This window comes from Scyliorhinus canicula, chromosome 18 (assembly GCF_902713615.1).
Source record: "Scyliorhinus canicula chromosome 18, sScyCan1.1, whole genome shotgun sequence".
Taxonomy (NCBI): Eukaryota; Metazoa; Chordata; class Chondrichthyes; order Carcharhiniformes; family Scyliorhinidae; genus Scyliorhinus; species Scyliorhinus canicula.
This window is the reverse complement of record NC_052163.1, coordinates 3,565,642-3,588,674: the sequence shown is the minus strand read 5'-3', so window position 1 is coordinate 3,588,674 and position 23,033 is coordinate 3,565,642. Positions and strand designations below refer to the sequence as shown.

The following is a 23,033-nucleotide window of genomic DNA, read 5'->3' as shown; positions in this document are numbered from 1 at the left end:
GGGCAGTGAAAAATAACTAATTTTGTAACACTCACTTGGGCATGCATCATGTCTCCATTCCTGAAAGGAGAAAAGCGGTGACCTGTGTTTAAACCCCTCAGATCCTTTAGCTGCAAGACATTCATTCATTCATTTCTCTCAGTGGGCTGTGATTGACAGCTTTCACAAACAGCTTCAAAGAGAGTTAAGTGCCTTCCAATCACTCCCGTTCATACTTGAGTGATTTTGAAGTGTTGAGCTGGAAATTGACAGAACTTTACTCTCTTTAAAGTGGTTGATGTTTGTAAACATTATGGTTACAGCACTTCATAGTTGCTCATCCATGACGGCAGTTGAATGAATCAAGGCTGACAGCTGTGTTTGTGGAAGCAGTCAACCAAAGCCCACTAATAGAAATGAAGAAATGGCTTGCAGCTAAAGGATTCCTCGCCATGCATACATTTTCATGGTAATGGAGATTGAATTGCTTCCTGAGCCGTATGGCTGAAGGCTATTGCTAATAGGGAATTGGCAATCGTGGTTAAGTGACCACTTCACACATCCCAAGTGGATCCCCGTGGGTGGGTGGGCCATGTTGCATGTTGAGTCATTGCCCAGCATCCCAATCAGACTCTGATGCCCTGGACACTGCGGCAGGCAACACCACACACGCAGCAGCCAGTATCCAAACACCCAGGGGAAGGAACACAGCTCCGGGGACATGTCCACGGCCACAGGGTGGGTGGGTGCCACAGGAAGGGGACCAGCCCCCGGTCCAGGTGACGTTACGAGCGGGTGTCTGGAGTACAGGGTCTGGGGTCCGGTTGAGGGGTGCCCCCTGTGGCTGGGTGTGCTTGGGCAGGGTGTTCCGGGTGGGGAGGAGCGGAGGATCAATGAGGGAACGCAGGGTCCCGGGGTGGGAGTCACGGCTGTTTGTCAGTCTGACACCCTGTCCCAATGCCTTACAGATATTGAACGCTATGGCAGGAATATTGGACACAGAAGTTGCCCTCGTGGTGCTGCTGCTCGGCCATCCGACCAAACGCCCGAGACGGCGGTAGCAGCAGCGTCAATAGATGCTCGATATAGCGGATCATGCGCCAGAGCCCACCCCATACCCTGAGGACCCAGCTGCCAATCAGGCCAGAGGGGGACCCAGAGTGGGAGTCCTGTGATGGCCCAGGGTGTACAGTTGTCGCTGTACGTTTGAACAGATGACGGACAGCATGTGCCGCAGGAGGCTCCGCCTCAGCAAGGAGAACGTACGACACCTGTGCCATGTCCTTGTGGACTTGGCACCACATGGAGAAGGATCTCCTCTCCTGGTGGCCGTCAAGGTCACCCCACCCCCCCCCCCCCCCCCCCGGAACGTTTACGCCTCGGGATCATTCCAGGGCTCAAGTGGGGACCTATGCGGTATTGGGCAGCACGATAGCACATTGGTTAGCACTGTTGCTTCACAGCTCCAGGGACCCGGGTTCCATTCCCTGCTTGGGTCACTGTCTGTGGAGTCTGTATGTTCTCCCCGTGTCTGCGTGGGTTTCCTCCGGGTGCTCCGGTTTCCTCCCATAAGTCCCGAAAGACGTTCCATTAGGTGAATTGGACATTCTGAATTCTTCCTCTATGTACCCGAAGAGGTGCCAGTTGTGGCAACGAGGGGATTTTCAGTAACTTCATTGCAGTGTTAATGTAAACCTACTTGTGGCACTAATAAAGATTATTATTATCTCACAGGCCACAGCCCACAGGTGCATCCAACAGAAAATGGATGCCTGTATGCCTGGGTGGAAGACTGCATCATCTTTGACATGGCCCAGCCCTGCAAGATGCCCCATATGCAGGTTTCTCCATCACTGTTGGGATGCCCAGGTCCAGGGTGTAATAGATGCCATGCATGTTGCCCTGCGCTCACCAGGCCATTAACAGAAAGGGATTCCACTCTCTGAACATACAGCTCATGTGCAAACACCACATGAAGATACATACATAGATACATAGAAGATAGGAGCAGGAGGAGGTCTTTTGGCCCTTCGAGCCTGCTTCGCCATTCATCAAGATCATGGCTGATCATCCAGATCAATAGCCTAATCCTGCTTTCTCCCCGTAGCCTTTGATCCCATTCTCCCCAAGTTCTATATCCGGCCGCCTCTTGAATATATTCAAAGTTTTAGCATCAAGATCATGCACATGTGTACACACTCCCCAGGAAGTTTCCATAACAGCTGGGCCAGTCGGTCATCCCCAGCCTCTTCGAGGACCACCCCAGGATGGGTGGCTGGCTGTTGGGGGATAATGGGTACCCGCGGTGGACCTGGCTTATGATGCCAGTACGGAGACCGGAGACCAAAGCGGAGACCCAATACAACGAGGCCCATGTGATTGTGCAGTGCATCAGACTCCTCAAATACCTTGCTGTTCTGATACCTCGACCGCTCCGGTGGTGCACTCCAGAGGGTTGCCGGCTTTGTGGTGGTCTGCAGTGTCCTCCACAACCACGCACAGCAGCGGGGCGACGAGCTTGAGGTTGGTGATGTGGAACATGTGGCCAACTCCAAGGTGATGGAGGAGGAGGATGATGATGAGGCGCCGAACCAGCAGAGGCCTGGGAGGAACCTGAGGACCAGCCGGAGGCTGCAAGACAGGTGGTAGCGGCGAGTGTCCAGCAAACCCAGAGGGCCAGGGAGGACCTCATATTCGCCCAATTTACTCAGGACGTGGCCTGGTCCGTCACCCCCCACTCCGATTTCCCACCCTCCCAGGGTCTGTGTCACATCACACCAGGACACTGAGGCTGTCTCAACACTGTCAGCAGGTCATTGTTGAGCCAGGGTGGGTGATGATAACCCACAGAGAGCAGAGCGCCAGTGGTCCTCTATCAATGCCATAATCTGACCTCCGCCTGTCGACTGAGTACTCATTCACACCTACCACTGCACGCGGCATGCCAGGGAGGGGGGATGCCTGGAGAGATGGGTCAAGGGTTTGGAGGTCGGCTGCAATGCAGAAGAAAGTGACAGGAACCATATTGGTTGTGCACAAGGGTGTTTAATGTGTGGTACAATTCCCCACTCTCCCAAAGGTGTTGCAGAACCTCATCAAGGTCGATCGGGTACTGGGTGACATCCACCAGCAAGCCAGACATTCTGCTGAGACCCTTTGCCATGGCTGTCACCGACTACGCAACACCACGGCCACCTTCACTAATGTTGCCGACGTCGTGCACCGGACTCTCCACTGCGGTCGCCACCCTAGCAGTGTTGACTTCGGTGCAACGTATTGACGGTGACAGCTCCAGTAACCCTAGCCTCTGGGACTCCTCCAAGCGGCTATCGATCTTCTGGAGTGTTGCTGATATCTCCCTCTGAATATCCCAGCTGCTCCCTATCATCTCCACCAGTTTAGGATAAGCCGGAATATTCCAGCTGCTCCCTATCATCTCCATCAGCTTGGGATATGCCGGAATATCCCAGCTGTTCCCTATCATCTCCATCAGCTTGGGATAAGCCGGAATATCCCAGCTGCTCCCTATCATTTCCATCAGCTTGGGATATGCCGGAATATCCCAGCTGTTCCCTATCATCTCCATCAGCTTGGGATAAGCCGGAATATCCCAGCTGTTCCCTATCATCTCCATCAGCTTGGGATATGCCGGAATATCCCAGCTGCTCCCTATCATCTCCATCAGTTTGGGTAAGCTGGAATATCCCAGCTGCTCCCTATCATCTCCATCAGCTTGGGATAAGCCGGAATATCCCAGCTGCTCCCTATCATCTCCATCAGCTTGGGATAAGCTGGAATATCCCAGCTGCTCCCTATCATCTCCATCAGCTTGGATAAGCCGGAATATCCCAGCTGCTCCCTATCATCTCCATCAGCTTGGGATAAGCTGGAATATCCCAGCTGCTCCCTATCATCTCCATCAGCTTGGGTAAGCTGGAATATCCCAGCTGCTCCCTATCATCTCCATCAGCTTGGGATAAGCTGGAATATCCCAGCTGCTCCCTATCATCTCCATCAGCTTGGGTAAGCTGGAATATCCCAGCTGCTCCCTATCATCTCCATCAGCTTGGGTAAGCCTGTAAGAGATGCTCAGCGCCTCGCAGCCTTGCCAGGTTTGCTTCCCCGAATCTTGCGGCAAGTTTCCTCTGCGCCATTGTTGCGAGCTTGGTCGGGTTAGCTGAGCAAGTGCAGCTTAATTGCTGCTCGCCCTTGTTAGCGGAGGGCAAGCGAGCGCGGTGTCAGTGAATCAGCTGGCGAGCCTTCATTTGCAGCGCGAAGCCTGTGAGGCCTCGTTAAATGCACCAATTAATCGCATTTCCGGCCTCAAGGACGAGGGTTGGGAAGCTCGCGGCAGCTTCTGCTCGCTACAATACTCAGGAATCTTTCCAGAGAATCACACCCAAAGCTTTGTTTTCTTATTTGTTCCTGGAATATGGGCATCGCTGGCTGGGTCAGCATTTGTTACCCATCCCTAATTGCCCTTGAACTGAGTGGCTTGCAAGGCCATGCCAAAGGGGGGCAGTTAAAAGTCAACTGCATCGCTGCGTGGCTCTGGCATCACATGTAGGCCAGACTGGGTAAGGATGGCACATTTCCTTCTCTGACAATTGGCAATAGTTTCATAGTCATCATTAGACTTTTAATTCCAGATTTTTATTAAATTCAAATTTCCACATCTGCCAAGGTGGAATTCGAACCCAGGACCACAGAGCATTATCCTGGGTCTCTGGATTTGTAGCCTAGTATATCATATCCCTATGTGTGCATATTTTAATATATCATATCCCTATGTGTGTGTGGAATCACTCCTGGAGTGAAGTATCCTTTCTTCACAGTCTTACAAATTAAATAAAATATTGGAGTTTCTGTCCAGCATCCTAGAAACTATTGGGGTCTGGTCCGGGAACGTAATGCCAGGTCAATGTACATAAGGTCCTCGTGTATACGGCCGTCAACCGTCTGATGAAAACGTTCGAGTCAGTGCTGACATCATTGGATTGGTAATGGCAATTAGTAGACTTCAGACATCCTAGTTGATATCCTTGTCCTGCCAAGTGATGCCGAGGATATGTCTGAGGCAGCGAAGGTAGAAATTGTTCGGCCTTTTCTCCTGCCTAGCACGTGTTGTCCGGGTCTCACCACTATAGAGGAGTGCGTTGTGGATGTAGGCTTCATAAATTTGCAGTCTGGTGTTCACAGTCAAGTTGTTGTTCCACACTCTCTTATGCAGCTTGTACATAACAGATGCAACTTCTGCGATGTGTGTGTTGATTTTAGCATCAAGTGACAAATTGCTATTGATTGTAGAGCTTAGATACGTGAAGCTGTCCATAGTCTCCAGAGTCACATCTTCAATGCTGATAGATGGCGGAATGACAATACCCTAGACAATGACATTGTCTTCCAAGTGCTGATGGTCAAGCCAAACTCTTCACAGGCATGAGAGAGTCTGCCCTTTTGCTATTGAAGATGTTCCTCAGAGCATTTTGTTCTTTTCCAAGACCATAGTCAGGCCTCAGTTGGAATATTGTGTCAAATTTGGTCTCCTCACAAAGTGGGTGCAATTGGGGATTCAGAAAGGCGTCAGTAGGGCACCACTAGACTACTTCCCAGTGTAAAGCATTTCATGTATCAAGATAAGCTTAAAGAGTTTGCCTTTTATACTTCAGAGAAGCGTATTCTTAAGGGTGATCTGATTGAGGTTGAAAAGAGGATAGAGGGAAGAGGTTGTATTTGAGCTGGCAGTTTATTTTAATTAAATACATTAGGGAGGACCAGGACTCTCAATGTTAATTGTATAAGGCCAGATTGAGCTTAGATGTCAGGAGCTGGTTCTATTCATAGAGAACATAATGAAACTGTGGAACACGCAGTTGACTCCTGCAATGAACAATAATGTCCTGAATTCCTCCAGCTAAGTGCTTTGCCTGATTCTGGTTGGGGTGGAGAAAAATGGTCTGTGCAAAGGGTAGATGATTAGTATCAGAGTGATTTCCGAGACATGTTTTTGGATACTTAAGCGGGGGGGGGGGGGGGGGGTTGGAGAGGAAATTTCCACATTTTGTTTTCCTTATCTTCTGTAAAATTGGCCTGGATTCCGACTTGTTTTTTCACCTCTTCCTGGTGGTTTCCAGGTGGAGGTGGACGTCTTGTGATGCAAGAGGGATCAGATGTGCGGCAGGCTGGACAGGCCAAAAGGTCTTTACTTTCATTGTTCATAATATGCAAACTATCAACACTTCCTGATTCAGCCATTTGCTCGATATTTTCACATGGCTTGTGTCCCTTCATGTGGATTTCTCAATTATTCAAAAAAATACAAAAATATTTATCTTATATGTCATGTTTCTCCCATCAAATTCACTTCAGGGGGAGCTGCAATTTTGCTTATATTTAACAAATGTATAAACCATATTAAATACCATTCAATTCAGTTATCCGTTTCTAAATATACTGCCAAATACAATGCAAGAACCTTTTGCGGGATTTACGCCGGCCCCGGGCAATTCCCCAACGGCGGTGGTGGAGAATTCGGCCCGTGATCTTTGATTGCAAATCCAACAGGACAGAGCCCAACTGTGTAACACCCTCAACCTCTCCTGGAACAGGGCTCAGCTGACTCAGGACAGGCAGGGATTGAATCAGGGCCCCCGATCTATAGGGCACAATTAGCAGTCCGCCGCCGACGTGCGTTACATTTCCTCACTGAACCACCTCTTCGTCAAAAGGAAAATGTTGATGGCAAATCCATGAACATTTTAAGAGTTGCCGGCATTCGCATTATTTGAAGTGAAGCAGGGCTGCCTAATTTAGCATTTCTACTCAGTTACTCTGTTCTACATATTGACCTATCCCAGACAAGCAAAGACTCAATGAAAAACAGAAATCACATTCAGATGACAGGTATTACTGGGATATCACAATGATAGGCAGTCCTGAGGAAAAGCCGGTGCGAGTCTACTATCAGAGATGGTAAGAAACTGTCATCGCTGAATTTCGAAAGGATGATTGCTTCATAAGCAATTTACCAGATATTAAAGTCCATATTGTGTCTTGAAAACAACCTGTCTTATTGTGGCAACAGCTTATAGTGATAATGGGAGTCGATGCTGTGATGCTTGAATCACAAAAGGCTAGTATGCAGGTACAGCAAGTAATCAGGAAAGTGAATAGAATGTTATATGATAAATGTAGGAAATTGCTATATATTATATTTTATACTATGTTGCAGTAATGTTTTAGAAACCCTGTTTAAAATACACGCAGGCGCATGCCTGCTAAAGCTGTGACCATAAGGAGCCATAAAGGTGAGGTAATCATTGATTTTAACCAGTTACTTGTTTGCAGAGAGATGGCTAATGGAATATTGTTTATGTGTTTGGAGGTTGCCTGGGGTGTAGATAATTAATGAAGGATAGTGTTTTGTCCCAGCTAAGCGAGCCTTGGGACATCTTAGTGGGATATAGATTATGTAATTAATGGGAGGAACCAGATCTGTCTGTGGTTTTGGCAGTTTGGCTATTGATTTGAGTCTGACAAGATAGAAAGATTTTCAGGTTGTTCCTGAAAGGGTCTCTCTCCAAAGGTCTGGACAGAGAACAGCAAGTAACCCTGATTTCTAACTTTATTTATGAGCGGATTTTGAACTGCATTGGGTTGCTTTGTTGGAATATATATAGTGGCAGGTGTAGATAGTGAGTTAAAGTCTTTCCTTTTATTTCAGAACTGTTTAACTTTTAATTGTAAAGTTATTTCTTTAATATTAATGTGGTTAATACTGTGTTTAAATTAAAGTTTGTTTTAACATAAAGAATACCTACTGGTCAGAGTCATCACTTCTGGGGTGAAGTATCCTTTCCTCACGGTTTTAAAAATTGCAAATTGTTTGGGGTTTCTCGTCTGGTATCCTCCCAAAAATTCAGGCCTGGTCCGGTATCCTAACTGTTAGCATTTATTGTTAAAGGAAATGAATACAAAAGTAGGGAAGTTATGTTTCAGTTGTACAGGGCATTAGTGAGACCTAGAGTATTGTGCACAGTATTGATCACCTTATCTAAGTAAGAAGTCTTACAACACCAGGTTAAAGTCCAACAGGTTTGTTTCGAATCACTAGCTTTCGGAGCACAGCTCCTTCCTCAAGTGAATGAAGAGGTGGGTTCCAGAAACACATATACAGACAAAGTCAATAATGCAAGACAATACTTTGAATTATATAAGGAAGGATGTAAATGCATTGGAATCATTTCAGAAAAGGTTTACCAGACTAATACCTGGAATGGGTGGGTTTCTTCTGAGGAAAGATTGAACAAGCTAGGTTTGTATCCACTGGAGTTTAGAAGAAAGAGTAAGAGACAGTTAATTGAAACTTAAGATCCTGAGTGATCTTGACAGGGTGGTTGTGGAGGGGAATTAATTTGGTTTGAGTTGATTTATTGTCACATGTACCGAAGTACAGTGAAAAGTATTTTCCTGCGGCCAAGGGAACGTACACAGTACGCACACAGTAGACAAAAAGAATAATCAACAGAGAACATTAACAAATGGTACATTGACAAACAGTGATTGGTTACAGTGCGTAAAAAGTGGCCAAACAATGCAAACAAAGCAAATATATGAGCAAGTGCAGCATAGGGCGTCGTGAATAGTGTTTTTACAGGGAACAAATTAGTCTGAGGGGGAGTCATTGAGGAATCTTGTAGCTGTGGGGAAGAAGCTGTTCCTATGTCTGGATGTGTGGGTCTTCAGACTTCTGTACCTTCTGCCTGATGGAAGGGTCTGGAAGAAGGCAATGCCTGGGTGGGAGGGGTCTCTGATAATGCTGTCTGCCTTCCTGAGGCAGCGGGAGGTGTAGACAGAATCAATGTGGGGGTGGCAAACTTGTGTGATGCGTTGGGCTGAGTTCACCACATTCTGCAGTTTGTTGCGACCTTGGACCGAGCAGTTGCCATACCAAGCTGTGATGCAGCCGGATAGGATGCTCACTATCTCACGTTTCCTCTTCTGGTAGAATCTAGAACTTGGAGTTATTGTTTAAAACTAAAGAGTCGGCCTTTAAAAATGGAGTTGAGGCAATTTTTTTCAGTCAGATGGTCGTGAGTCTTTGGAACTCTTTTCCTGAGAAGGTGATGGAAGCTGAGTATTTGAATAATTTATGGCAGAGGTAGAAAGATTCTCAGTAAGCAAATGCTTAACAGGTTATTGGGGGTATGCGGGATGCAGATTTGAGGTTACTATCAGGTCAGCCATGCTCTAATTTAAGAGCGGAGCAGGCTCAAGGGGCTGAATGGCCTACTCCTGCTCATTTTTCATATGATTGTAAAATAGAAAGACCTTCCTGTCCAGCAAAATGGCATCTGGTACATGGAGAAAGTCCTTCAACATGTATAAAAGCAAATATCTGCAGATGTTGGAATCTGAAAGAAAGAGAAAATGCTGGAAAATCTCAGCAGGTCTGGCAGCATCTGTAGGGAGAGAAAAGAGCTAAGCTCCCTACAGATGAAAATGAAATGAAAATCGCTTATTGTCACGAGTAGGCTTCAATGAAATTACTGTGAAAAGCCCCTAGCTGCCACATTCCGGCGCCTGTCCGGGGCCGCTGCCAGATGCTGCCAGACCTGCTGAGATTTTGCAGCATTTTCTTCTTCAACATGTATGTAGCCTTTGTGCTTTCATACAGAGTTGGTAGGAATTCTTTTACACATAATTCCATTGATAGTAACTGTCATGGAAATAATATTAGACAGAGACTTGGAGATTCGTTTCCGGAATTTTATTCACACAATTATCGTGGAGAGGCTGCAATGGCTAATAGTCATACCAGAGCACTCTGGGCCGGGATTCCCCCCTACCCAGCGGGGCGGGGGGTCCCGGCATGTCGGAGTGGCGTAAACCACTCCGGCGCCGGGCTGCCCAAAAGTGTCGGAATTCTCCACACCTTTAGGCGTCAAGCCCTCACATTGAGGGGCTAGGCCCGCGGCTGAGTGGTTGGCACTCCGCCGGCTGGTGTGAATGGCCTTTGGCGCCACGCCAGCTGGGACCGAAAGGACTTCGCCAGCCGGCATAAGTCCGCGCATGCGCCAGACGTGAGCGGCTGCAGGGGAGGGGGTCTTTTCCGCCCCCGCCATGGTGAAGGCCATGGCGGGGGCGGAAGAAAAAGAGTGCCCCCAAGGCACAGGCCCGCCTACGGATCGGTGGGCCCCGATCGCGGGCCAAGCCAGTGTGGGGGCACCCCCCAGGGTCAGATCGGCCCGTGCCACCCCCCCCTCCCCCCTAGGACCCCGGAGCCCACCCGCGCCGCCAATCCCAACGGCGGGAGAGGCCCGTCAGCCGCGGGACTTCGGCCCATCGCGGGCCGGAGAATCGCCGCGGGGGGCCCGCCGACCGGCGCACCGCAATTCCTGCCCCCGCCGAAACTCGGGGGGCAGAGAATTCGGGATGCGGCGGGGGCAGGATTGACACCAGCCCCGAGCGATTCTCCGACCCCCCCGGGGGGTCGAAGAATTCCGCCCCTGGGATCAGACAGAAGAAAGCTCTTTATAGTTTGAAATAAACAGCTCTAGTAGGAAAACAGTATCCGGCTAGCCATGTTTATATTAAACAAACCTTAGGAATGTACGTATTTCTTGCCCTTGGCTAAAAACAACTTGCCAGCATAATAAGGCCAAAACTAAAATACTGGCCGGGATTCTCCGAGCCTCTGCACCAAAATCGTGCTCGGCGCAGGGGTGGAGAATAATGCATTAGACCCATGATCGGGTCCGACGCCTTCCCGCGATTCTCTGCGGACCGGAGCATCGCCGGCAGTTGTGCTCCCGCGCTGACGTGCCGCCCGTCGGGGGCAATTGCAAGCTGTCCCCGCGGCGATTCTCAGCTGACAACTGGCCGAGTTCCCGTTGGCGTGGTTCACTCATGGTTCCACCCGGTGGGAGCTCGGTCTGCGGCCACCCTGTTGGGGGCGGGGAGGGGATCCGTCACCAGTTGGGGCCTCCAGGGTGTCCAGGCTCGCAAATGGGGGCCACTGATTGGTGGGTGCGCGCGATCTGGGGGGGCCTATATTGTTGGGCCGGCTTGCTGTGTGGGTCCACCATGTTGCAAGGGGCCACTGCTGCTCGCAAGCACGGACCCGCGGCAGGAAGTGCAGGTGCTCTGTGTCAGCCGTCGGAGCTGCGTGGAGTACTCCGGGGCCCTGCAAGCCCCTTTCAAAATGGGCGCGAGGTCCAGAGTGATTTGCACATGGTCTCTCGCAGGCGTAGGGACATAGCCCCGTTTTCAGAGATTTCCACCCACTGTTTCGAAGCAGCATTTTGGTACCTTCACCCAACATCCTAAGATATGGCTAAAAACAGTGTTAAAGTATAGTCAAGACCCTTTTATGGACTGACCTCATTGACACTACACCCGTGTATGCTTCACCCAATGCCAGTGTTTATGTAGATACATTCTGTACCTTGTGTTGCCCTATTATGCATTTTCTTTTCTTTTCTTTTCATGTAATTAATTACGTTGAGCTGCTCACAGAAAAATACTTTTCACTGTACCGCGGTACACGTGACAATAAACAAAATCCAAATCCAAGCAATCCCATCATGCTTTAGCAAGTGCCTTTTCTTTAATAGCAACTAATATTAATGTATTCTCAAAGCGGGCAACTAATCCTCACATTAATTTCCCTTCTACAGTAACTTTTTACTTTCTCTTCACAGAGGGTTTACTGGAACGATATGTTCACAGGTCGACTGCGTTGTGAGATTCCACCAGCATTGGTACGTAGGTCATTATTATGTCCTGTTCCGCACTCCTCAGTATGTATTTTTGGCAAGAGAAGTGAGTGAGTGGGGGGGGGGGTGGGGGGTGGGGGGGGGGGGGGGGGGGGGGGGAAGAATTTTCCTGCACAAAGACCAATCCGAGAGAGCGGGAGGAGAAGAAAGTCTGAGAACAGCATCTGTCTGGAGTATTGTGTTGGTTAATATTCTGCATAAGCCTTGGGAGAATGGCCTTTTGCTGCCTCAGTTCATGGTAATGACTGGTTTTAATCATTTCTAAATGATACAGCGCGAGATACATGAATTACTCATTCAAATGTCAGGAATATAGGAATGCAGCGATGAGAAAAGGCCATTCAGGTCTCCAGGGCTCCATCTGACCACTTCCCATTTAGGGGGAAGTTATTGTTTGGATTAAGTTCATAAATTGAGCCGGTTCTCTGATGCTGCATTTGCATTCTTTCCATTTCCAACTTACTGATTCAGTTCATTATATGAACAACTACAGCCATGTCCTTCTTCTCATAATCGTCTCTTCCAATGAAACTGGATTGAAATTCCTTAGTCTCTTCATTTGTCAATGTATAAGGGCTTGAATCTAACTTTTTCCTTAGGTCTCTGTCCTGAGCTTTTTTTGTAGAGTGGCCAGTAGTCAGTGAAATGCATGTGGTGTCATTATCATCACGTCCTTGAACTTTTACTCGCATACAGAACAAAATATTATTTGCTTTTCTGACACTGCCAGTATTTGGCTGACGTTACAGTTAGTTCTTTCTGCATTTATTTAACTGAATAAAATACCATTTCTTGTCTAATAATCCCTGAATTCTTTGGTCCTTGGCTGTTCACGAATTATAGTCACCAGGTTTGTAAGTTGAAACACAATGAATGTTTATTTATAACTAGAACAAATTGAACTATACAGTAAACACAGCTGCTTAGCGTTGAGCTAATACCTGACAACCCATTAATTGCCCCGTTCCCTACACACACACACACACACAGGACAAACAAACACAGAAGGGGGAAAGGTGGAAAAATAATAAGATGAAGGTGAAAAGACACGAGTCCTTGCTTCAGATGATGAGTCCTTTTGTGCACTTCTTTCGCAGTATGCGTATGGATTAAAGGGCACAATCTAAAGGTTTCTGTGCTCAATCTACCCAAATGGGGACAGAATCCCGTAGCGTGCGAGAATAGCTGGGTGTTTCCCGCTATTTAATACCCATCAGGATAGTTTGGGAGCCTCAGCCGGAAACTCCCCGATAAGCCGATACTTATCTCCAGTTCCTGCACTGAGAGCTCCGCTCGCCGTAGCTGCTCTGTCCAATGAGTGATCGGGACGCATTTTAAAATGGTGTTCCGATCTCTTGTGTCCCCAACGTCACCCCCAAATCTCCCCCCAAGCTCCAACTCACTATAATAGGTCCACCCCCCCCCCCCCCCACACCCATTCAGGGCACACCACAGCCCAATCACTGCTGTGCCACAAATGCCAGCTTGGCACTGGCAGTACAAGTCTGGCACCCTGTCAGTGCCCCTGCCTACTTTTGCTCAATTCACAAGTCTCCCAACTGTAAGTGCCTTCAGAAAGTCAAGGTGTAAATCATCCAACAAATTTGTTGCATCCTAAAATCAAAATCTATAAGGCGGGATTCACCGCAATCGTCGAATTGGCCCGACGCCGGCGCCAAGAATGGCGCAAAACACTCCGCCGCCGGGCCAATCAGAAGTTTCAGAATTCTCTGCACTTCCGAGGGCCAGGCCGGTGCCGGAGGGCTTTGCGCCACGCCAACCGGTGGCAAAGGGACTGCGCAGGTTAGCACATGCGCAGAACCACCGGCGTGGTTTAGCGCATGCGCAAACCAGCCGGCGTATTCTGGCGCATGCACAGGGTGTCTTCTCCGCGCTGGCCATGGCGGAGCCCTACAGGGGCCAGCGCGGAAGGAAGGGGTGCCCCCATGGCACCGGCCCGCCCGCAGATCGGTGGGCCCCGATCGTAGGCCAGGCCACTGTGGGTGCCCCCCCCCCCCCAGTGCCGGATCCCCCCGCACCCCCCTGAGGGCCGTACCAGCCGGCCTAGCAGCCAGTTCCCGCCGTGTGGGACCATGTCCAATCCACGCTGGCGGGACTGGCCAGAAACTGACGCTCGGCCCATTGGGGCCTAGAGAATTGCTGGAGGGACTGCTGCCAACGGCCCCCGACCGGCGCAGCGTGATCCCCGCCCCCACCTGAAAACTGGCGCCGGAGAATATGACAGCCGGCGGCGAGGTGGGATTCGCGTTGCCCCCTGGGGATTCCCCGAATTGGCGGGGAGTCGGGGAATCCTACCTATAATCTTTATTATTGTTACAAGTAGGCTTACATTAACACTGCAATGAAGTTACAGTGAAAATCCCCGAGTCACCACACTGCAGCGCCCTATTGGGTACACTGAGGGGGAATTCAGAAGGTCCAATTCACCTAATTGGTTTGGTTGTTTGTTTCGTATCATCACACACAAATGGGACTTAATTCTCCGCCCCACCGCGCCACGTTTCTGACTCACCCCGCCGGCAGGATGCTCCGTTACGCCGGCTGCTCAATGGGGCTTCCCATTGTCGGGCAGCCCCACACCGTCGGGAATCCCCTGGGCTGCCGGCAAATCGGAGCATCTCGCCGGTGGAGAATCCAGCCCATGTTTCCCTTTGACAAATAGTGGGAGAGTGCTGGAAGGATTAGCAGGCCAATTACTAACTTGTTAAACTACATCATGAACTCTTTGTATGTGACAAACAAAACCTGGAGTGGGATAGGAACTTAAAATCTCCAGCTCAGAGGTAGATATTGGTTGATAATGCATCAACGTTTTGGCTGTCTGCATTAGAAAATACCACATCATACATGGCAGGGTTTGGAGTGGCTACATTCTGACCTTGTTGGTTTTAGTGTGTGAGACTGAGACTCCTGTCACCAAGTTAAATGGTCTCTTCCCTAACGAGAATAAATCAGCGGTCAGGAGAATAAAATTGTGGGTTTCATTTTAAATAATAACCATTTCATACAATAAAATAGCTCTGAAGGAACAAGACCAGAAATAATGTGGATCTACTGCAATTACCCTGCCTTGATAGATAATGCACATATAGACTTCATTAGATATGTCACAGATGATTGAACGAGGGATTTATCCAGCCTTACTTTATGTGTCTTGTATTAGGAGCAGGTCAGTATTGCTTCTTGATTGATTCTCAAGCTGCTTATCTGAATGGCAAAGGAAGGGAACCCTTTTTCCAGGGTGAGGTTCCAGTGCACGGGTTAGCCGAAATCAGGAATCAAACCCAGGTTTCTGGCAGAGAGTTGCAGAGCTCACATTCTGCAACTAATTTTATATTAAATAAATATTTACAATCGAAGCATGTCAACGTTTTAGGTAAGCTCTTCATCACGGGTTCTCGCACAGTGTCTGAGCTGAAAAATATCCTTTCAGATGACGATTGAGCTGCTAGGTATTTCTACCAAACCAGCACTTATATTTATTGCTCTGGTTTATTTACACTTTGAATCTCCTCCCCATATCACCATCTTCCTAAAATCAGCTCATGTATGGAAGTGCTTCAAGCCATGGAAATATCAGGATTGGATTGGATTGGATTTGTTTATTGTCACGTGTACCGAGGTACAGTGAAAAGTATTTTTCTGCAAGCAGCTCAACAGATCATTCAGTACATGGAAGAAAAGGGAATTAAACAAAATTCAAGAGAATACATGAGAATACATAATAGGGCAACACAAGATATACAATGTAACTACATAAGCATTGGCATCGGTTGAAGCATACAGGGTGTAGTGTTAATGAGGTCAGTCAATAAGAGGGTCATTTAGGAGTCTGGTGACAGTGGGGAAGAAGCTGTTTTTGAGTCTGTTTGTGCGTGTTCTCAGACTTCTGTATCTCCTGCCCGATGGAAGAAGTTGGAAAAGTGAGTAAGCCGGGTGGGAGGGATCCTTGATTATGCTGCCCGCTTTTCCCCCGGCAGCGGGAGGTGTAGATGGAGTCCATGGATGGGAGGCAGGTTCGTGTGATGGACTGGGCGGCATTCACGACTCTCTGAAGTTCCTTGTGGTCCTGGGCCGAGCAGTTGCCATACCAGGCTGTGATGCAGCCCAATAGGATGCTTTCTATAGTGCATCTGTAAAAGTCGGTAAGGGTTAATGTGGACATGCCGAATTTCCTTAGTTTCCTGAGGAAGTATAGGCGCTGTTGTGCTTTCTTGGTGATAGCGTCGACGTGAGTGGACCAGGACAGATTTTTGGTGATGTGCACCCCTAGGAATTTGAAACTGCTCACCATCTCCACCTCGGCCCCGTTGATGCTGACAGGGGTGTGTACAGTACTTTGCTTCCTGAAGTCGATGACCAGATCTTTAGTTTTGCTGGCATTGAGGGAGAGATTGTTGTCATTACACCATTCCACAAGGTTCTCTATCTCCCTCCTGTATTCGGACTCGTCGTTATTTGAGATCCGGCCCACTGAGGTCGTATCGTCAGCAAACTTGTAGATGGAGTTGGAACCAAGTTTTGCCACGCAGTCGTGTGTGTACAGGGAGTAGAGTAGGGGGCTAAGTATGCAGCCTTGCGGGGCACCGGTATTGAGGACTATTGTGGAGGAGGAGTTGGTGTTCATTCTTACTATTGTGGTCTGTTGGTCAGAAAGTCAAGGATCCAGTTGCAGAGTGGAGAGCCAAGTCCTAGCTTTTGGAGCTTTGATATGAGCTTGGCTGGAATTATGGTGTTGAAGGCAGAGCTGTAGTCAATAAATAGGAGTCTGATGTAGGAGTCCTTGTTTTCGAGATGCTCTAGGGATGAGTGTAGGGCCAGGGAAATGGCGTCTGATGTGGACCGGTTGCGACGGTATGCGAATTGAAGTGGGTCAAGGCGTTCCGGGAGTATGGAGGTGATGCGCTTCATGATCAGCCTCTCGAAGCACTTCATTACAACCGATGTCAGGGCCACCGGGCGGTAGTCATTGAGGCATGTTGCCTGGTTCTTCTTTGGTACCGGTATGATGGTGGTCTTCTTGAAGCAGGTGGGGACCTCGGAGTGGAGTAGGGACAGGTTAAAGATGTCTGTGAATACCTCTGCCAGCTGGTATGCGCAGGCTCTGAGTGCATGCCCAGGGATCCCGTCCGGGCCTGTCGCCTTCCGTGGGTTCACTTTCAGGAAGGCCGATCTGACTTCGGAAACTGTGATGGTGGGTATGGGTGAATTATGGGCTGCTGGGGCACTCGATAGCGGGTTGTTGGTTACCTGCTCAAACCGAGCATAGAATGCATTAAGTTCATCGGGGAGGGTTGCACTGCTGCCAGAGATACTGCTCGACTTCGCTTTGTAGCCCATTATGTTGTTTAGTCCTTGCCACAACCGCCAAGAGTCTGTCTGTGACTCTAGCTTAGTTTGATATTCTCTCTTGGCATCTCGGATGGCTTTGCGGAGGTCGTACCTGGATTTCTTGTATAGGACAGGGTCGTCTGCCTTGAACGCCTCAGATCCGTCCTTCAGTAGGGAGTCAATCTCGCGGTTGAGCCATGGTTTCCGGTTGGGGAACGTATGTACTGCTTTCTTTGGCACGCAGTCGTCCACACATTTGCTGATGAAGTCTGTGACGGTGGTGGCATACTCATTTAAGTTGGTCTTAAATATGGCCAATCCACTGTCTCTAAGCAGTCACGTAAGAGCTCTTCTGTCTCCTCGGACCAGCACTGCACAACCTTCTTAGCTGGATTCTCCCGCTTGAGTTTCTGCTTGTAAGCCGGGAGAAGGAGCACAGTCTTATGGTCTGATTTCCCAAAGTGCGGTCGGGGGATGGAACGGTAGGCGCCCTTGATTTTTGAGTAGCAGTGGTCAAGAGTGTTGTCACCCCTGGTGGTACAGGAGATGTGCTGGTGGAATTTTGGCAGTACACACTTGAGGTTGGCTTTGTTGAAGTCTCCGGCCACGATGAACAAGGCCTCCGGGTGTTCTGTTTCATAGTTGTTTATGACTGTGTACAGTTCATCCAGCACCTTCCTCACTTCTGCCTGGGGTGGGATGTAGACCGCTGTGATAATGGCTGAAGTGAACTCACGTGGAAGATAGTATGGGCGGCACTTTACGGTCAGGTATTCCAAGTCTGGGGAGCAGTCGGTCGTCAGGGTTGCCACATCCAAGCACCAGGAGGAGTTGATGAGGAGGCAAACCCCTCCACCCTTCGCTTTGCCTGAAGATGCCGTGCGGTCCGCCTGGTGAATAGAGAAGCCTTCAGGTTGTATGGCACAGTCCGGTGAGGCGGGGGTGAGCCATGTCTCTGTGAAACAGAGCACACAGCAGTCTCTTACTTCCCTCTGAGAGGTAAGTCTGGCGTTAAGTTCATCCAGCTTGTTTTCAATCGCTTGGACGTTTGCCAGGAGTATGCTGGGGAGAGGGGTCTTGAAACCGCGTTGCTTCAGTCTAACCTGCAGACCGCTGCATTTCCCTCGCTTTCTCGGTCGGCGGCTGCTGCTGGATGATCCTGGGATCCGATGGGAGACGTCCGCCCTTGTGGAAGGTAGGTGGTTGCGTCTGACGGAGTATTGCTTCATGCAAGTTTCTCCCAAGTCCTGCGATGTAGTGCAGCTTAGATCATGTGCTCAATCTTTGGTGTTCTGATTCAGGCAAGAGTGATACCGACTGAGTCACAGCTGACATGTATGAGGGTCCTGATGTATTAGGCGGGTTGGTTTGACGTTGACTGCAACTGGATGCAGGGAAGCTAGAAACAAACGTCGAACACCAGAGATGATCCAACACGGTTTTATTTAAACTAAGAATGGCTGGACATGTTCAGCTGTGGGTTGACACTCTACTAATCCTACTGACGACTTCTTACTGGCTCGACCAGACTTACTAGCTACCACATGGCAATAGTGCCCACTGACTTGTGCACTCTGACTGTCTCAGTGTCTGGGTCCCGAAAAGAGCGGGAGTCTCAATGCTCTGTGAGCTTTATAGTGGTGGTGTCTTGTCTGGTGATTGGTTGTTCTGTGTTGTGTGTTCATTGGTCATCCTATGTGTCAATCACTGCCTGTCTGCATCTCATTATATACATGAGTGCATATTATGACAGGTCCTTCCTATTGTTTCCCTTATTTCCCCTTTCTTTATTTTTGCCGTTTTCATTTTGATCCAGGGATGCTTAATGGACATGTATCTTTAAGTCAATAAGGGGAAGTGGGGACCTCAAAAGTTACAAAGGAGTACACTGTGCTAGCCTTTGGATGGCAGAACTCAGACTTTTTGGCACCTGATAGATAGGTGGGACTTGGTTCAATTGGTTGGCTCGTGGCCAATGAACTGGACAAAAGGCCGTATTCTGCCCAGTAACAGACGATGAATGGATTCTACCTGAGTGGGCTGATTTTTCAGAGAACTAAGGAAAGCACAGTCAGGTACTGTACACTCAAAAGAAAGGAGCTGCTCTTTCTCTCTTGTATTGTCCAGAACAGCTGCATAACTGCCGTATTTCTGAAACTGCAGAGACCTGAATGAATCTACAGTGAAAATCATTACAGACTGGAAACAGAAACTTCGAACTGAAAGTCTACATTGAAGGAAGGTTTGCCCAAAGACAACCACCTGAAAGGGCGCAATCCAACCAAATTGGAACAGGGTCCCGTGACGAGCACGCTTAGCCGGGTTCCTCCTGCTGCTCACAGTGCCGAGAAACGCCACACTATCTATCAGGACTCAATTTGGGGTCTCAGCAGGGACTATCCCGCTGTGGCTGCACTTAGTCCCATTTCCCGCACTGATGAACTCTGCTCGCCGGAACTCTTCAGTACAGGCGGAGATTGGGTTGCCTATTTAAAATGGTGTCCCAATCTCCCGACCCCCATGCATGACTGAACACCCTTCCCAAAGCCCAACTCACCTATAAGGGGGTCCTCGGGAGTGATTTGATTTCTGATTTGATTTGATTTATTGTCACATGCACCGAGGTACAGTGAAAAGTATTTTTCTGCGGCCAAGGGAACGTACACAGTACATACACAGTAGACAAAAAGAATAATCAACAGAGAACATTGACAAATGGTTCATCGACAAACAGTAATTGGTTACAGTGCGGAACAAGGGGCCAAGCAAAGCAAATACATGAGCAAGAGCAGCATAGGGCGCCGTGAATAGTGTTCTTACAGGGAACAGATCAGTCCGAGGGGGAGTCGTTGAGGAGTCTTGTAGCTGTGCGGAAGAAGCTGTTCCTATGTCTGGATGTGCGGATCTTCAGATTTCTGTACCATCTGCCTGATGGAAGGGTCTGGAAGAAGGCAATGTCTGGGTGGGAGGGGGTCTCTGACAATGCTGTCTGTCTTCCTGAGGCAGCGGGAAGTGTAGACAGAATCAATGGGATGCGTTGGGCTGAGTTCACTACACTCTGCAGGTGGGACTGCCAGGCTGGCAGTGCCAAGGTGCCCAGATGGCACCAGCAGTGCCAGGCTATCACCCTGCCCACACAACAAGCAGCTGGCGGCCTCTGATCCCCTGGAAGACCCCCCCCCAAGTGTCATTCCATCTGGTTCCCATATGTGGGGACCAGCACTGAACAGGACTCGCCAGAGGTGTCTGAGGCAAAGGGGTTAGGTCCTAAACCTTGGGTAGCTCTGGGGACTAGCTGCTTCATTCTCATATGCAGATTGAAAAATACTGATTCCGCCCACTATGGGCAGGATTCAAATTGAGACATCTTGTGAGATTGCCTTAGATCTCGCGAGGTGTGGGAAGCTGGGTCGATCCCGGAAGTGGGATCTTACGGTAACTACTGGCCATGTTGCACTGCCTTTCAGGCTCAACACAGCCAGTAATTCCCACCCAAAAATTATTTTCCTCTTAACTTAACATTTTTACACCCCTCTTTTCCCCTCTGTGTTTGTTTGTCCATATTGTGTGACTGTCTGTGTGTGTAATGACTTAGGTCAGGCACCCCTTTCTGTGTATATAGTGCCAGATCCTCTGCACTCCCGGTGTAGACAGCAGACAGACTGAATGGACATGGTTGTTCAGCTGTTGGGTTTGTAAATAAAAGGAATTCTGGCGACGGGACATCTGCCTCCGTGGATTTATTACAGTGTGTCTGTGTGTGTAGAGAGTAGAGCAAGTTAAAGAGGGAGGATCAGGAATTAGATAACAGTTAATCAGTTGTATTTTCTGCATATTTATGGTTATTGCTATTAATAGAATTAATTGTGTTGAACTTTACAAACCCGGTGACTGTGGTTATTGGCAGTCAAGGGCCAAAGACTTTGCGTGTTTTGCAAAAATTGTTTATTAATTTCAATTGTGTTGCAACTCCGGGTGGAGTCACGTGGGGCTGGAATTGACCGCTCACTAGCCCAGCGGGTTGTAAAACATCCAAACTTCAAAGGGTTTAATGGGCCATTCCGGTTCTTGACTTATTTTGTTTGTGAAATATCATAGAAACTTACCCCACGGTGGCACGGTGGTTAGCGCGGTGCTGAGGACCTGGGTTTGATCCCAGCCATGGGTCACAGTCCGTGTAGAGTTTGCACATTCTCCCCGTGTCTGTGTGGATCTCACCCCCACAACCCAGAGATGTGCCGGGTAGGTGGATTGGCCATGCTAAATTGCCCCTTAACTGGAAAAAATTACAAAAGGAAACTTACACCATAAAATAGTCCATTCAGCCTATCTGACCTGTGCTATCTCTTTGAAAGAGCTACCCAATCGGTGACTGCTTCCCGCAACCCTGCAAATCTTTCCTTTACAAATATACAATTAATCCCTTTTGAAAGTTATATAAAGCTATGCCACTGTACACCATGTGTCATGTTAATTCCATGATGATTTCAGTAAAGAATTACCGTTATGAGGTGACATTTAGTTTGTTTTCTGTTATTACAAGAAAGCGATACATCAGCTAAACCTACTGATTCCTATCTATATGGTAATCTTCACTTGTCTGGTAATTCAGATTATAGCTCATTTGCCAATGGAAATCCCATTCTTAAATGAACTATTGTAAATTGGAGCAGAACATATTTGATTAATAATATAAAGCAAGATGTTAATGTGTAAAGAGACAAGACAATTGTTTGGCAAGAAGATGTCTTTAAATGTGAATGAAGTGCTGTAACAATTTAATAAGCGGATGTTAAGGATTGGTTGATTTGGTTTTTATTAATGAAGCATTGTAAACTAGACTGACAGCATTACAAATCTTTCTTGAGTTATACACTGTGACGACTTAACCGGAGAGAGTACACAAGTCTGGTTATTTGATTGAATCCATTAAATTAAAGGGATAATGCTGTTCAAACAGAGATTACTGGACAGGCTGAGTTTCTGGAACAGGACCTTCAATGACTGCAGGGCTAATTTTAAATGGCATTGACATTCACCCTGTTATAACCCGCACAAATCTTACGGGGTAGGGATGATCCACTCCCTCGTGGAGCTTACAGAATGAGCTCCCTCGATAAGGGGACAGGAGGGCTTTAACTAAGTTCTTGTGCCTTTGTTTTAATAGAGCCGACCAGTCAGGAGCAGATTGGAGAAGACCCAGTAGGGAACTACTGGAGCTGTGTATAATAGTTAACATGTTAAAGAAAATAAGTTTTGTTTTTCTCTGCAACTCGGTGTGGACTCGTTTTCTTGTCCCTTACAGAACACCCATCATCTCAGTGTTCACTAACACATCCCACTCTTGGTTCCTGACCCAATTGTAAAATTCTTATCCATCTTTTTGCATTCCTCTGTTGCTTTGTCCCTCCCGAACTCTGTAACCTCTTCCAGTCCTTGATTCCCATGGTCCTCCAATTTCAATTTGCTTCACTGTAACCTTGGAGTCCATGCCTTCAGCTGTCTGTGCCTTAAGCTATGGAATTCATTTCTTAAACCTCTCAGCCCCTCTACCCATCTCACCTTCTTTAAGATACTCCTTAAAATTCTCTTTCAGACCGAGGTTTTAGCCATTTGTCCGAATGTCTCCTTATGTGGCTCAGAATCATCTGCTAATTACTCCAACAAGGTGCCTTGGGACATTTTGCTGTTAATAGTATAATATAAAGCCAGTTTGTAAGGGGTAGAATTTACTCTGCCACTGCTCCAAAACATTTACTGAATCCCCGAAAAAATATTGAAATGGCTGCACAAATTTGGAAAATATGAGCTTGATTTCCCCTGTTTCTGGGTTCATGGTGGGGGATTAATTCGTAAATTTAATTTTTCTTTTTCTTGCACTTGCTGTATTAATTTCTTATTCTGTTAGCCTACCTGTGGGCAGAC

At 48.1% G+C, this 23,033-nt stretch overlaps 1 protein-coding gene across 3 annotated transcripts in view; it reads left to right on the top strand.

Annotated features, from left to right (window-relative positions):
- LOC119953253 (ran GTPase-activating protein 1-like) overlaps nt 1-23,033 on the top strand; it is a 1,177,855-nt gene that overhangs the window by 645,737 nt on the left and 509,085 nt on the right. For 2 of the 3 annotated variants that reach the window (XM_038777307.1, XM_038777305.1), the window contains exon 3: nt 11,682-11,741. The exons of the other annotated variant lie outside the window; for it this stretch is intronic. In XM_038777307.1, the coding sequence (XP_038633235.1) occupies nt 11,682-11,741 (60 nt within the window). The remainder of the gene's footprint in view (nt 1-11,681; nt 11,742-23,033) is intronic. 3 annotated transcript variants of the gene reach the window in all.